The 15,411-nt window shown below is 43.6% G+C and overlaps 1 protein-coding gene across 7 annotated transcripts in view; it reads right to left on the bottom strand.

Annotated features, from left to right (window-relative positions):
* TRAPPC9 (trafficking protein particle complex subunit 9) overlaps positions 1 to 15,411 on the bottom strand; it is a 579,153-nt gene that overhangs the window by 544,633 nt on the left and 19,109 nt on the right. For all 7 annotated transcript variants that reach the window (XM_084848692.1, XM_084848698.1, XM_084848699.1 and 4 more), the window contains exons 3-6: positions 14,934 to 15,079; positions 12,821 to 12,949; positions 7,763 to 7,789; positions 2,723 to 2,844 (exon numbers count right to left, since the gene is read on the bottom strand). In XM_084848692.1, coding sequence (XP_084704818.1) covers positions 2,723 to 2,844; positions 7,763 to 7,789; positions 12,821 to 12,949; positions 14,934 to 15,079 — 424 coding nt within the window. The remainder of the gene's footprint in view (positions 1 to 2,722; positions 2,845 to 7,762; positions 7,790 to 12,820; positions 12,950 to 14,933; positions 15,080 to 15,411) is intronic.

Raw genomic sequence — 15,411 nt, 5'->3', positions numbered from 1 at the left:
TAAATGGTCTCCTATACTTTGGAATGGTTAATGTGTACAGATATGGAGCTGCAGTGATTCTGTAATTTTTAAAATTATTCTATTTAGTATAGAGTAATGAACAAGCTTTATTTGCAGCAGTTCTCAGATACTGTTGATCTAAGTCTGTTACTCTTTGAACAACAAGAAATTGGACCTTCTCAAGCCCATAATTGCCCATGACTTCAGCAGAGAAGCCTAGCCTATGTAGTTTCTTCTTCATCACTCTCATCCAGCAGGTAACATAGGAATCTGAAAGCAGTAAGGAGAAATAGCTACCAGGAACTGCTAGAAAGTATAAACATAACCACCACTTAAAGGCATCAATCCATACCTTGCATTCAACTGATTGAATACCTACTTCCAGATTGATTGCTGCATTCCCCACACAAGAAGGAAGGCCCAATAGCTTCCTAAGAAATACAGAATGGACTCTTTCCATTTGGGAATTAAATCCCAAAATCTAAATAGTAATGCCTTAAGTGAGTTGGGCCGCCTACACTATGTAGGGAGCAATCCTATGGCTGCTAGACAGCATCTAGACGGCCACAGGATTTTTTGTTTTCTGGGAACCGAGCTTGGAGCCAGTGCTCTGAGGTCAGTTCCCAGAAAACCAACTCCCCACCGCCTGCCCCACTCCCTTGTAGGCAGGGTGGTTCATCCCCAGCTTCATGCTCATAACAGCAGTGCAGTCGAAAAGCGGGCATTCCTGGGGAAGGGGGTGGGGTGAGAGTGGAAGTGCCATTACGATGTTTCCTATGCACTGTCCAGCCTCCCCTCACCCCTGCTCCGAGGTACCCTAACTAGACAGCCAAAATCAGCCATCTAGCCACAAATGCAGGGCAGCCAAAGCGCAGAAGAGAAGATCCCCTCCACACTCTGCCTGCCCTGCACTGGATAGTAGGTCGCCTCTGAGTTCAGAGTCAGCCCCCTATCCTCATAGGATTGCGCCCTTAATCTAGGATGGCAGATCACATACCTGATGTCACACTGCAACACAGGACACAGACTCACCACAAAGCAGCACTTCTGGCAGCTTTCCTATAACCCACAGCCCCAAAATAAAGCAGAGCTCCTAGGGCTCTGAAGCAATAGGGAAGAGGGAAAAGATAGGTGTAAGTCAGGCAAGTAGACTCCAGCAGATATATGGCTGCCTGGTAATCAGACTTTTTAGGAGGGAAATGCTTACTATTCTTGCAGTTCCTTGTTCTCTTTCTGTTCCTTCTCAGTCCATCCCTTATACCTCATAGAATCACAGGGTTGGAAGGGGCCTACAAGACCATCGAGTCCAGCCCCTGCTCAATGCAGGAAGCCAGATTCTCAGGCAGTCTCCCATCCAAGTACTAACCAGAACTGACCCTGCTTAGCTTCCGAGATCAGACAAGATCACTCTTGTCTGATCTTGTCACTCCTGCCCTTCCAGCCTCCCAAGTCAAATAGTGAGCGACATGAATGATCAGAATTGGCTTTATAGCTCAACTGCAAGGCAGGAATGCTGATATTTGTAACAACGTGGTAGGAACTTGTGAAGATAGAGGCAAGATTTCTCAAAGAGCTTACTGAGTTTTTTTTATTCTGAAAGTCCACCTCTGGAATTGCAGGGTGTGGGGCTCAACCCTGCAACACCATGACCTGCAAATCCTTCAACAGCCTTCTCAGTTAGAATAAAGCGTTTGGCTGTAATGATGTATTTACTTATTTATTGTATTTATAAGACACCTATAAAACAAGTCATACAACTATTTTGAAACAAAACAATAAGATAAAATACAAAGATTGAAATCTATGGTTGATTGTTATGTGAACAAGCCTCATGCTCATACATTCTCCCCACTCCCTTCTCCAGTGTGGCTGGGAAAAGAATATTAGTTTTTGCTTCAGTTTTCAATGAACAATGGTTTAGTGCTACATCTGGGCTTTAAACTGTAGTTAGTATTAATTATGGTTTATTGAAACAAATGAGCTTCATAAATCTCAGTTTGAAGTTGGCTTATTTCCTAAACCAAAGTTAATACTAATAACAGTTTCTCCAGGTTCAGACATCACACTAAAAACGTGTTTAGTTAAAAACAGAAGGGAAACTTCTCAGTCTCCTCATCGCAACCATGCCAGATAAGAACATAGGGAGCTGCTTTATACGGACATCAGATCATTGATCCATCTACTGTAGTACTGTCGACACTGACTGGCAGTGGCTCTCCAGGGTTTCAGGCAGGAGTTTTTGCAGCCCTACCTGGAGATGCCAGGGATTGAACCTGGAACTTTCTGCATGCAAAGCAGGTGCCCTACAACTGAGCTACCACCCCTCCTCAAGAAAGGGGGGAGCTGACAAGCCAGAGGCTTATTCACAATGATAAACCATAGTTTATCTTTACAGCCAAACACCGCTATTCCCTCTAAAGATACAAATTGTGTCTGTTCACCTTAATGTAGGAGCACAAGCTTAGAACTGTACCCTAAAACCACAAATTCAAAGTAGAAAAAGTATTTCCTAACCAACATTGTGTAAGTATCGGTAGTCACATGGATCAGTGATGGTTCATACAATCAGCACCTCCACACAATCCCCACTGTCTTGTAGGCCCAGCAGAAATCTTTCCTGCACACGCTCACAGGAAATCACATGGGGCCACTACCATAGACACAAAGTGAAATTGATGAGCTTTGGTGTGAAATAAAAACTCTCATAATGTAACAACATTACCTTGCTGTAGTAAGAAATGGCCTCTTTGTATTTATCTATAATGTCTTCAGGGCTAAGACAGTTCTTCGCACGTCCTATTTCAGTACTGGTATCTGCATTAATGCCATTTGAGGTGAGGGCCCCTGCATTGGAGTGAAGCGGGAAATTTCAAATTAACAGCGGATCCCAGTTAATGTGAACTAGGATAGAGTAAAACAAAAAACTGTGTTACGGGCATTCCTTTCCTGACCAAACATCTTTACCCACAGGAAGTTTTAACAAAGAGTAACATTAACTAATAAATAAGAGATTTGGAGACTGGGTGATACAGAAATAAATAAATAAATAAATAAATGTGCAAACTGAAGAATTATGAAAATGATCAGGATTATTTCTCCTATGTATTATTCATTATAGAATGAAATTTCTTTTTGAAAACTGCTCAAAAAGGAAGGTAGAAAGAATGGGAAGTAAGCAATATTGCCACTGTGCTTCCACTAGTTCCACTGCACCCGTGGGACCTACCACTAGCACAACAGAAACTAGCACTTCCAAAAGCAACCCTGGAAATGAGGAGAAATGCTCACTTCCAGAATGGGTCAAGTCAGTAGAACTGCCCTCAACGAGCTCTGCTGATCTGCCCTATTCCAGAAATGACTGTTTCCACTTTTTCTAATTGCCTTACTAAGTATTAGCGTCCCATTAGCATGAGGGCAGCATTGGACAGTATCTCTCTTATTCATATATATATATATATATATATATATATAAAAATTGGTAAGCATACAGAAAAGAATAACTGGCAAAATTAACGAACTGATCCTAAACTATGGTGTGTTCACACATAACAGCAGCAAATTGAGGGTTAATCACAACAGTGATTTGCCCTTTTTGAATATTCAACCCCCAACTGGGCCAATTGGGGGATGTTACATGACATCCGAACCAAGACAACACAGATTAATCATGGGTTAAACAACCCACAGTTAACATAAATACTAAGTGAAGGTTAACTGTAGGTTGTTTAACCAATGATTAATCTATAATGTCCAGGTTTTGATATCATATAGCAACCCCCAATTAGCCTGATAGGGGGTTAATATTCAAAATGGCCACAGAATACACCCAGCACAATTTGCCTTTTTTACATGCAAATCGGGTCTATATGTTGCTTACGTGTTACTGAAATACCAACAAAAACTTAACAAAGTTCTGTAAGGCCTTCTCACAGCCAAAGCAATTTATTGTTTTGACAGAAGGAAAAGTCTCCTAATGGTACCCAGCATTTTAATTGAATTTGCCTGTTGTCTAACAGGGAGGGCACGGATTGCGCTTAAATCTGTTTATATACAGTCTAGAAACATTTACATCTGCATTTTCCAAAGGCACTATAATTAAAGAGAATTAAAGCTTAAAGAAAAGCCATATGTGCATAAAGCTTAAAGAAAAGCTATTACATTTCAAGAACATGGAGGGGGAACTCCAATAATTTATTATTTATTATTTATTTATTCATTTCATTTCATTTCTATACTGCCCAATAGCCAAAGCTCTCTGGGCGGTTCACAAAAATTAAAACCAAACAACACACAATAAAACAATTTAAAATCTATAGAACATTAAAACCACAATATAACAATACAACCACCATCAAACCTAGCAGCAGTGCAGGAGTTTAAAATACAGATTTAAAACAGCAAAGCTAAAAGTCTAAAAAGCTAAAATGCTAAAATGCCTGGGAAAATAAAAAGGTCTTCACCTGGCACCAGAAGGAATACAATGTAGGCGCCAGGCGAACCTCACTAGGGAGCTCATTCCACAGCCGGGGTGCCACAGCAGAAAAAGCCCTCCTCCTAGTAGCCACCCGCCTCACATCCTTTGGCAGGGGCTCACGGAGAAGGGCCGCTGAGGATGATCTTAAGGTCCGGGGAGGCACATATGGGAGGAGGCGATCCTTCAGGTAACCTGGCCCCAAGCCATTGAGGGCTTTGAATGTTAACACCAGCACTTTGAATCGGGCCCGGAAATGGACTGGCAGCCAGTGCAGCTGGAAAAGTACTGGCGTAATATGAGCTCATAGGACAGTCCCTGTTAACAATCTTGCTGCCCTATTTTGGACCAGCTGAAGTTTCCGGACCGTTTTCAAAGGCAGCCCCACGTATAACGCATTGCAGTAATCCAGACGAGAAGTTATCAGAGCATGGATCACTGTAGCTAGGCTATCTCTGTCCAGATAAGGGCGTAGTTGGTATACCAGCCTAAGCTGATAAAAAGTGCTCCGTGCCACTGAGTTCACCTGGGCCTCAAGTGACAGTTCTGGATCCAAGAGCACACCCAAACTACGAACCTGATCCTTAGGGGGAGTGCAACCCCCTCCAGAACAGGTTGAATATCACCTAGCCGGGCAGACGAACCACCCACTAACAGTACCTCCATCTTGTCTGGATTGAGTTTCAGTTTATTAGCCCTCATCCAGTCCATTACCGTGCCCAGGCACTGATTCAGAACAGCCACTGGCTCACCTGGTTTTGATGAGAAAGAGAGGTAGAGCTGGGTGTCATCTGCATATTGATGGCACCTCAGCCCACACCTCCGGATAACCTCCCCCAGCGGTTTCATGTAGATGTTAAACAGAATGGGGAATAAAATAGAGCCCTGTGGAACCCCATGGCACAATTGCCATGGCACAGAGCAGTAATCCCCCAGCACCACCTTCTGGAATCGGCCATCCAAGTAGGAGCAGAACCACTGTAGTGCAGTGCCTCCAACTCCTAACCCAGACAACCTATCCAGAAGGATACCATGGTCGATGGTATCGAAAGCCGCTGAGAGGTCCAGGAGAATCAACAGGGTCGCACTCCCCCTGTCCCTCTCCCGGCAGAGGTCATCCCACAGGGCGACCAAGGCAGTTTCCGTTCCAAAACCAGGCCTGAAGCCCGCTTGAAATGGATCTAGATAATCCGTTTCATTCAACAGTGCCTGGAGCTGTCCTACAACCACCCGCTCAAGCACCTTGCCCAGGAAGGGGATGTTGGCCACTGGCCTATAATTGTTAACATCCTCTGGGTCCAGGTTAGGCTTTTCCAGGAGTGGTCTAATTACTGCCTCTTTTAAAGCGGCAGGTACCACTCCCTCTCTCAAGGAGGAATTTATAACCTCCTGGACCCAGGCGGACAACCCCTCCTTGTTTGATTTAATAAGCCATGAAGGGCAAGGGTCAAGCACACAAGTGGTCGATCGGACTTGGCCAAGCACCTTGTCCGCATCCTCAGGCCTCAGTAACTGAAACTCATCCAATAAAACTGGACCAGACGGTGCTCTGAACGCCTCTACCAATGGAACTGCATTAATGGTGGTGTCCAATTCATGACAAATCTGAGCGACTTTATCCTCAAAGTGCTGTGCAAACTTGTCACAGCGTGATACCGAGGGTTCCACCATCTCTCTCCCTGGCCCAGAATGTAACAGGCCGCGAACCACTCGGAAAAGCTCCACTGGACAACACTGAGAAGATGCAATGCTGGTGGAAAAGAGCTGTCTCTTTGCCACCCTCACCGCCACAGAGTAGGCTCGATAGTGGGCTCTTACCTGTGTTCGGTCAGACTCAGCACAAGTTTTCCTCCAACTGCGTTCTAGCCGTCTCCCCTCTTGCTTCATTGCCCTCAGCTCAGGTGTATACCAAGGAGCTGGCCAGTCTCTGCTCAGAGGGAGAGGGCGCTTGGGTGCAATCGTGTCAACCGCCCGAGTCATCTCTGCATTCCACAGAGCGACCTGGGCTTCGACAGGAGCACCAGCCATACCAGCAGGAAAATCCCCCAGAGCCCTCTGGAATCCATCGGAATCCATTAATCTCTGGGGGCGGACCATTTTAATAGGTCCCCCACCCAGGAAGTGATCTGACCATGACAAAGGGACAGATGTCAATTCCTCCACTTTCAGATCACCATCCTCCTGCCCAGTCGAGAAAACCAGATCAAGCGTGTGTCCTTTTATATGCGTTGGGCCGATGACATGTTGGGACAGCCCCATGGTTGTCATGGCGGCCATGAAGTCCTGAGCTGCCCCGGATACAGCGGCCTCGGCATGGAAGTTGAGATTCCCCAGGACCATCATCCTAGGGGTCCTCAACACCAAGTCCGAGACCACCTCCGGCAGCTCAGGCAGGGAGTCTGATGGGCAGTGGGGTGGGCAGTACACCAACAGAATCCCTAATCTGTCCCGGGTACCCAACACAAGGTACAAACACTCAAGATCTGCACTCGAATGAGCAGGAAGCCTGGAGAGGGAAATAGACCACGGCAACCCCCCCTCCCCGACCCTCAAGTCGGTGTTGGTGCTGCACCGAGTACCCAGGAGGGCACAGCTGGGAGAGAGTGACCCCTCCCAGTTTCCCCACCCAGGTCTCAGTAATACATGCCAGGTCAGCCCCCTCTTCCACAATCAAAGCATGGATGAGGGAGATTTTATTTTGGGCCGACCTGGCATTCAGCAGCAGCACCACCAGACCCGAGGGCAGACTGGTAAGGCTGCCAGGAACCATCAGGTTGGGGGAAGAACCAGAAGAGGGGACAGCTGTAAGGTGTCTAGCCCCTCTTCTCCTCAGCTGGCCTGTTAATCCCCCAATGCCTTACCTCCCCCTGCCCGTGACCACAGTTATAGTGGCACTTCCCCGACCCCCTGAGTTGCTCAATAGTCCTCCCAGGCACATATTAAAATGTTAGGGTATAAAATGCACAACAGTTTAAAAGAATATAAAAGATAAAAGAGATAAAAGAGAACAGCAGCTAAGAAGGAGCAGATAAAGTCCACGTTTGCCCCTTTCCCCTTGTCTTTAAAGCTGCTGCCCTCAATAACTAAGAATCCTCATATCCAAGTAGATATATTACCTTCTTGAATACTGGATCCACAATTTATCAAGACAAGGGGAGGTGGGAACTGAGATACTAAACTCAGATACCATTTTTTAATTTTAAAAAAACCCTACAACATATAGGCACTAGAAGAAACAGTTAACATAGAAATATATTTTATTGACACAAAACATTTATAAAGACAATATACCTGGATCAATAAGAACTTCTTGTGCCCCTAAGGGAAAACCAAAGAGACAACATTAACTCTCTGCATTGCCAAAACAAAAACAGCTATTACATATATTTTACAGTGAGCCAATCAGCTACAGAATTCTTAGAAAGGCCGAATGCTGACACTAAAACAAAACATGGGAACACATCAGCTGTCATATGATGATGATATAATTAATTTTATCATTCAGTTTTTACAGTCTTAAAGATGACTCACAGATATTACTAGCTCAGAAGCATTTTCACTAAGCCATGTGCCTTGGCCTATGCCAATATACCATAGTCCTTTATTTTGTGTGTGTTGGTAAAGCTTCCCTCACTAACTGCCCAGAGGAGACTCTTAGTCACCACAGGGAATAGGGCAGCCAGCTTATTTACAAACCTGAGTTATTATGTAAAAGTGGGACCTGCAACACAACGTTGCAGAGTATCAACACTGCAAAGAGGAGTGTTCCTGTTTAGAGATTCAGGCAGCCTATAACAGCCTTGTAATACTGTCTAGGCTACTCAGGAAGGGGAAATTTCAGGTATGGGAAGGGTCTATGGCTTCCCATAGGCCTTCTCCTGTTATGCTATATAGATGGCTGAGCATTTCATGGTTATATAGTAAGGGGCAGGAGGTAAGCACTTCTGGGAACTGAACCATCCTTGTATAGTGCACCTCCCATTTTATTAACTACTTCCTTATTATGAAAAAAACCTGTTGTGCCATAGATTGAAACCTGAGAGAGCTAAGACAAATGCCAACATGAGACATCACCAACAGATCTGGTGATGAAAATGGCTTGCTATAAGATATTGATATTGACATTGACAGATGCAAACTCAACTCTCCTTTTATTCGATACCCAAACAGAGAGTGATATTAATAGCAATATTTTAAAATTCCTTGATCTGTCTTGAAATCATAATAAATTATTCAAGGGCAATTTGATTCATTCTCTTTTGCTTGAGTCATCTTATTGAGAAAAAACTAATATGTGGTAGCTGCAGGTTTGAGGCATAATAGTAATAATATATTATACATTTTAATTTATTTGTTAGTCACCTTGGATTTCTTTTTGAAAGAAAGGCAGGTTACTTTAATTAATATCAGTGTTTATAGCCATGCCTACAAAAGTCAAAAGGTTCAATTCCTACTTTAAAGTAAAAAGAGAAATCCAGGCTTGTAAACAGCTCACTTGCCTAGTTGCCTGAAGTGATTAAGAATTGCCCCCAAGTGACAAAGCAGCAAAAGGACTGTAAGATAGAAGATAATAGATTTAAATGTTTCTAAGGTAGAAGAGAGTAGTTTCTTTAAAGACACCCATATGCTACAAATGATTAACATAAGTATTTGTGGGGGAAGAGGCTAATAACTTTTGTAGAGTTATCTGCAAGGACAGTAAAATCATATAAATTTTAAGTTTAGCCTTTGCCCTTACAACAGCATTATAATTTGCTGACACATGAAGCAAGTAGCAACTGCCCTCCTAAACAAGTGTACTCTCTTCTAAAGACCACAGGACATGAGTGGCCATAGCATAGGGGCTAAGAGACTAAGGGCGCAATCCTACAGCCACTAGTCAGCAGCTAGGCGGCCATAGGATAGGTCGATTCCCGGGAACCTACCTTGGAGCCCATGCTGCCTATGAGGCAGCGCAGAACGGCCCCACACTCGGAAGAAGAGCGCGGAGCTGTGAAAATGGGGCATTCCTGGGGGCATGCCAAGGCGGGGAAGTCAGAAATCTGGTACGACACATACAACATGTCATCCAGCCACTGCTTCCCAAATTCTGACTTCCCGCTGCTAGACAGCTGAAATCAGCTGTCTAGCTGCAATTGCAGGGCGGCTGAAGGGGCAGGGGTCGATCCCCTCCACGCTTCTCCTGCACTACATTGGATATGTGGTCGCCTCCGAGTTCAGAGGCAGCCGCCTATCCCAGTAAGATTGCTCCCTCTGGCCGCAATCCTATGCTCCTTAACCTAGGAGTAAGACTCATTGAGTTCAATATGGCTTACTTCTGAGTAGACATATGTAGGTTTGCACTGTAAGGTATGTATCAAGAAGCCTCCAGTTCAAACATTAAGGGCACAATCGTATGCATGTTTAGGCAGAAGGAACTCCTACAACTCCTAGCATTCCCCAGCCAGACATGCTGGCTGGGGAATGCTGGGAGTTGTAGGACTCCTTTCTGTCTAAACATGCATAGGATTGTGCCTTAACTCTACTATTATAGAGTGAATACTATACTACTATAGGTGACATTAAACAAGCAACTTCCTCTTCGCTTCAATACCTACTTTACAGGGCCGTTGTAATTCTTACAACAAGATCATGTACATGAAGCATTTTAGAGCATTAATAATATGTATTTATAGAGGATTATGATCAAGATTAAAAAGACTGGTTACACATACAATTTGGCAAGCGGTGTCCTCTATTTAACATACGGGAGCACAAAGCCAGCTGCTCGCAGAACCCTTGCTACATGAGGCTGCACACAAAGCTATCTCATGCCCTTCTGCCTCAAGAGGAAGTAGCCTTTTAAGTACAGTGAACATATGCAGTGCCTAGCACAGGAATATCTCCACTGTCACTTGCTCAGGCCTACATATACAAGGAAGACAGAGACCAGGTATCAGGCATGTGTTCATCTTCCTTCTGACGTGTGTGTGGGGGGGGGGGGAGAAGGACACAGGGATCATCACTCTTTGCCTCTTCTTGCCTTTACCTCCCGGGTTCAAGGTAAGCAGAGTGACAGCAGCCTGAGGATAGGGAGGAAAGGAGAAGGCAACCAAAGAGTGATTTGGGACCAGTCCCTGTAATTATTTGCAGTGTTGCCATAAAGTTACATAAAAATTAACTATAAGAATGCAAAATGGAAGCAGTCTCCTCTCTGACAAAGCTAGAAACAATGCACGTTGTAAGAAAAAAAATTAGGCTGCACACCCTGCAAAAGTGTCTCTTCTAATTCAATCCTAACATTATTTGAAAGATTCTATAGCCTCCTAGCAGACTGCTCCTATGCAGATTTACTCAAAAGAAAAGCTCACTTAGTTCAGTGGGACTTATTGCCCCAAGTGCGCACAGCAGCCTTCTCCAACCTGGTGCTCTCCAGATGTTTTGCACTACAACTCCCATCATGAAAATTAGCCATACTGGCTGAGGCTGATGGGAGTGGTAGTTCAAAATATCTAGAGGGCACCACGATGGGGAAGGCTGGTATTCAGAACTGTCACCATCTTATAGACTATCCTCCAAATTATTCATTAAAAACCTTGTAAAGCAAATAAAGGAAACAATGAAATTTCCTTTAAATAAATTAATTGAAATGTACTTATTTTAGATAGATAGCCAGTAACAGGTGGTCTGCATAATTTCCATAATAAGAAAGCATTCTATAAAAAAAATCACACAAGTAATATGTTCAATTAGAGTCTACTAATCAGGGGTTGCACAAATAGTATTGAACCACACTTAATATATGAAACTAATTACATACAAGCTCCTCACCACACTGCTACAATATAAACTATAAAGTAATGATTCATGAATATGAAGATCCTCTTAATAAATGGAAGTAATACATGCATACAGACTTCCCTGCAGGTGTACATCTTACTCCAATAACTTTTTAACACAATCTGTTTATAGGGAAGAGCTTCTATAGAGCAATTCAATCATAATATATTCATGTTGGGAAAGTGATGGATGATGACAGGAGTACATCAGCACAGCTTTGGCTGTTACACCAACTGCATCCTTTCCTTGAGACATTAGATTTGGCCATGATGACTCATGCCCTAGTTACTTCTGGGATGAACTATTAAATAGTTACTATTGGAATGTGCTCTATGTGGGGCTGCCTTTGAAGAGTGTTTGGAAACTGCAGTTTGTCCAAAACACTGTGGCCAGACTAATGACTGAAGCAGATTATAAGGAGCCCTTGTTGCAACAACAGTATTGGCTACTAAAGCGCTGAAAACCTTTAAAGCTATAAACGGCTCAAAGACCCGGGTTCCTCAAGGACCACTTGCTCCAATCAATATAAACCTGCCCAGGCATGAAGATCTACAACTGAGGTGCTCCTCGGTATCCCATAAATGTCAAAAGTGTGTCTGGCAGGATCACAGGAGGGGGCCTTTTTAGCGACCACACATAGACTTTGGAATTCTCTCCCTCACAAAGTTCACCTTGCTTCCTCTTTGATGACTTTCAACCAGGAAGCAAAATTAGCTGATTCTAATTGGATGTCTTTTAATTGCTACTGCTTGTAGATAAGATTAGTGCTGTCTTTGTTTTAAGTGGTTTTGTTTGTTTTATTTCTTTGGTGTGTGATTTTTATGGTGCATTTTAACAAGGTTTAGATTGACTTTTGATGAATATTTTTTTATTATTAGCCACCTTGAGGAATATTCTGCTAGAAAGGTGGGATATAAATGTTCTAATTAAATAAATAGTTTCTAAGCCTAGATACTTCAAGTGTTATCTGAAATGAAGTTGTGCAAGTGTCATGGGCACCTACTGTACAGTGCCCATCACGGCATCACTGATTATCAGCGCACAGTCTACAAACAGCAGAAAATGATTCGGCTCCCATGTAGGCTACTTTTAAGTTTCTCTCTCTCCTCCATCCCCACACATCAGAAAGTCTTAATACTTTGACTTTTAGTTGGGCTCTCTGACAAAGTGCAACTGAAAGGTACATCTCTACACTTCCTTTGCTTTGAGACTAGTCGCTTTCATGTGCAGTGCTGCTGCCCATCTGCAGTTGCTTATCTGCGAGCTAAGTGTTCCTCTGATGTGGATGAAATACTATTCAATTTTTTTATTAATCCTTCAATATGTCCACTGCACATGAACAGAAGAATATTGTATTACTGAGAAATTGGGATTTGCAAAGCTAAAATGTAGCATGGGCACACTTTGAGCAGACATTCAGGCTACATTGGTGAGGGAGGGAGACACACACTGAAAGCTAGAGGCAGCCAAAAAATATTTAATTACCAAACATATTATTGAGAAAGTCCTCCACGAATATGTGTGGCTTACCTGGTCTGTGTCTGTTGCCTGCTTCTGAAGGAAGTGAACTTCCTTGTGCCCTGCGAGAACCAACTTTACCTCCTGTACCTCCAGGATAGTGATAGATAACAGAGGCTGAACATAATCCTTCAAGAGCAGCTACAGATAAAAACAGTATTTTTAAACAGCAGTGATATCACAAACTACTCCTATAATTGCAAAAAGTATAAGGCATATGCGCAGGCCTAGGTAAACAGAATTGCAAAGCACTGCCAAAACAGGCTTAAAATCCACTGTCCTTTCATGGGGGGTGGGGGCAGTAATATCAAACAAAGAAGTTAATGCTACCAGCATCTGTTTTACACATAGGAAAGTAGTAACTATCTGTCTGGAAAGTGTTACTAGTTAAGGTGAATTCACGAAGTAATTACGACAGATTATCACATTAACAACACCATGCACACATTGAGGTGTCATCACATTTCACTCTAATATACCTCTCATGCTGAGAAAACGAGGCTAAAGGTTGAATTTCTATGTCATAGTTATTCCAGAGTCCAGAGTCCAGAAAACCCAGAGAGCACTAAGAAACAAAGAAAACACACCCAAAACAAAGAAACAGAACTGCAAAATATGAACTAGGAAGGCAATCCTGTTGTTCCCTGGAACAGTTACCACTCCCCTTGAGCAACAAACCAAGAGCACAAAAACCTAGGGGAGCCCTGAAGACTACAATGTATTATGAATTTTAGGGTAACCTCTATTCTATTATGACTTTGATTAATTATTTTTATTAATACATGACTTCCAATATTCATTATTTTTCCCTTAGGTTGTAGCAAGTAAATAATACAAAGGCACCAGGAACCAAGGCCCCATCTACACGAGCGATTTACTCTGGTTCTTCTGCACCTCACAAGCATTCATGGCACATGATGTTCCCCCCTCTCTGCAGCAACTGCAGGTTTTCCTCCTGGAAAACCCAGATTTTTGCGATGTCATTTTGTGATAGATTTTCCTATTGCGCTGGCTTCTGTACAGTTTGGGAGTCTGTGTGACTCTAACTACCAATACTGGCTTCAGCCAGCTGGGGGGAGCAGCACTGATAGCAGGAAGGGAAAGTTGCATCATCAGCAGACCTGTGCACAATTGTGCTTTGTTTTTCCCGAAATGAGCCTTAAAGACTAAACCCATTGCTTTGCGATGACTTTTGTTTTTGTTCTTCTGAAGTCTGCCCTGAAAACAGCACACTGCTCTGGCTGCTACCTGGGGCCTAGGGGCGCTGCTGTCACCATGTGAAAAGAAGGGCACTGTGGATCCTCTGTTGCGCTGCATCCTTAACCCCCACCACCCAGCTGCTCCTGCTGAGCATGCTCTCAGAGCTGCCCGGATAAATTAAATTATAAATAAATAAACAAATGTATGTGATAGTCCAAACTTTCTCTCTTTCTCCCCTCTTCCCTTTCTGTCCCCCTTCTACCAAGAGCTACTGACTTTACTTAGGCCTCACTCAGTACTGAAAGGAAAGGCTTGGATGGGAGGGTTTGAGAGAGGGGAGGGGGCCTATGGTATGAAATTTCATTTTTCTTGAGGCACATAGCTGTGCACCTTCACATCACTTTTTTTTTAAAGGATGCTTGTTGATGCTGCAAGACTCTACCCACATATGCTCTGAAAACAGCCCACTGCTTTGGCTGCTGTCCGGGCTTAGGGACTCCGCCATGGGGAGAGAAGGGCACCATAGATCCTCCGTTGCACTGCCTCCTTGGTCCGCATGGCCTTGCTACTCCTGCTGAGCATGCTGCTCCGGGCCGCCAAGAGAAGAGCAGGTGCATGCAGGCACAGACACTCCTTCCCCTTGATCCAGGCATTCCACTACACTTAAGAGCGAGGCTGAGGAGTGGGGGGAGCCTATGGTTTTGGGGTTTTTTATGAAGCTTGTTGATGCCACAAGACTCCACCCACAGTCTGCCACACAAAAGGGGAGGGTTGGATACCCCACTTTAATTTGCTGTGTGTGCAAATCCAATTTAATGAAAATGCAGTTTTAAACAGAATCATGGTGGAAAGTGTCTCCTTGTAGATGGGCCCAAGTCTCAAAGCTTTCAAACTACACTTATGTTTTATTTTCAGTCATTCCTACCTCCAAGCCACAAAAAGTCATTTACAGAACGGAGAAGTTCCACAGCCATGTGGTAGTGTACGAGAGAATCTTGTAACATTCCAGCTTGTAGACATAGGTCACCAACATGCTTCCGCATACGACCCTGGCAACGCTTCTTATAATGTCTAGAACACAAAATACACAGTGCAAAATTAGTTCCAGTAAAGGCAGTGCATTTATTTGCTTTTAACACTTCTCTATCAATTTACCCATGACTGGCAGGAATAGAGTCATTGCTCCTCACCAATGAGCAAACAGACTAGTTCCAGCTACCAGTGTACTCACTGTAATGGCCAAAATATAAGCAATGACAGCCACCAGCCGAAAACATTAAGTCACACATTTGGAAACAAACCCATATTCTGTATATGTAATACTAACAATGGTTCTGTCTGTACAACCAACTGTAAGTGTTGGCGAGCTTCACCCAAAGGTCCTATATGCCCTTGCTTATCCA

The sequence above is a fragment of the Heloderma suspectum genome, chromosome 4, assembly GCF_057233095.1.
Source record: "Heloderma suspectum isolate Gila_16-S chromosome 4, 16-S_ref, whole genome shotgun sequence".
NCBI lineage: Eukaryota > Metazoa > Chordata > Lepidosauria > Squamata > Helodermatidae > Heloderma > Heloderma suspectum.
Note: the sequence above shows the minus strand (reverse complement) of the source record. Positions and strands in the feature narration are given on the sequence as shown.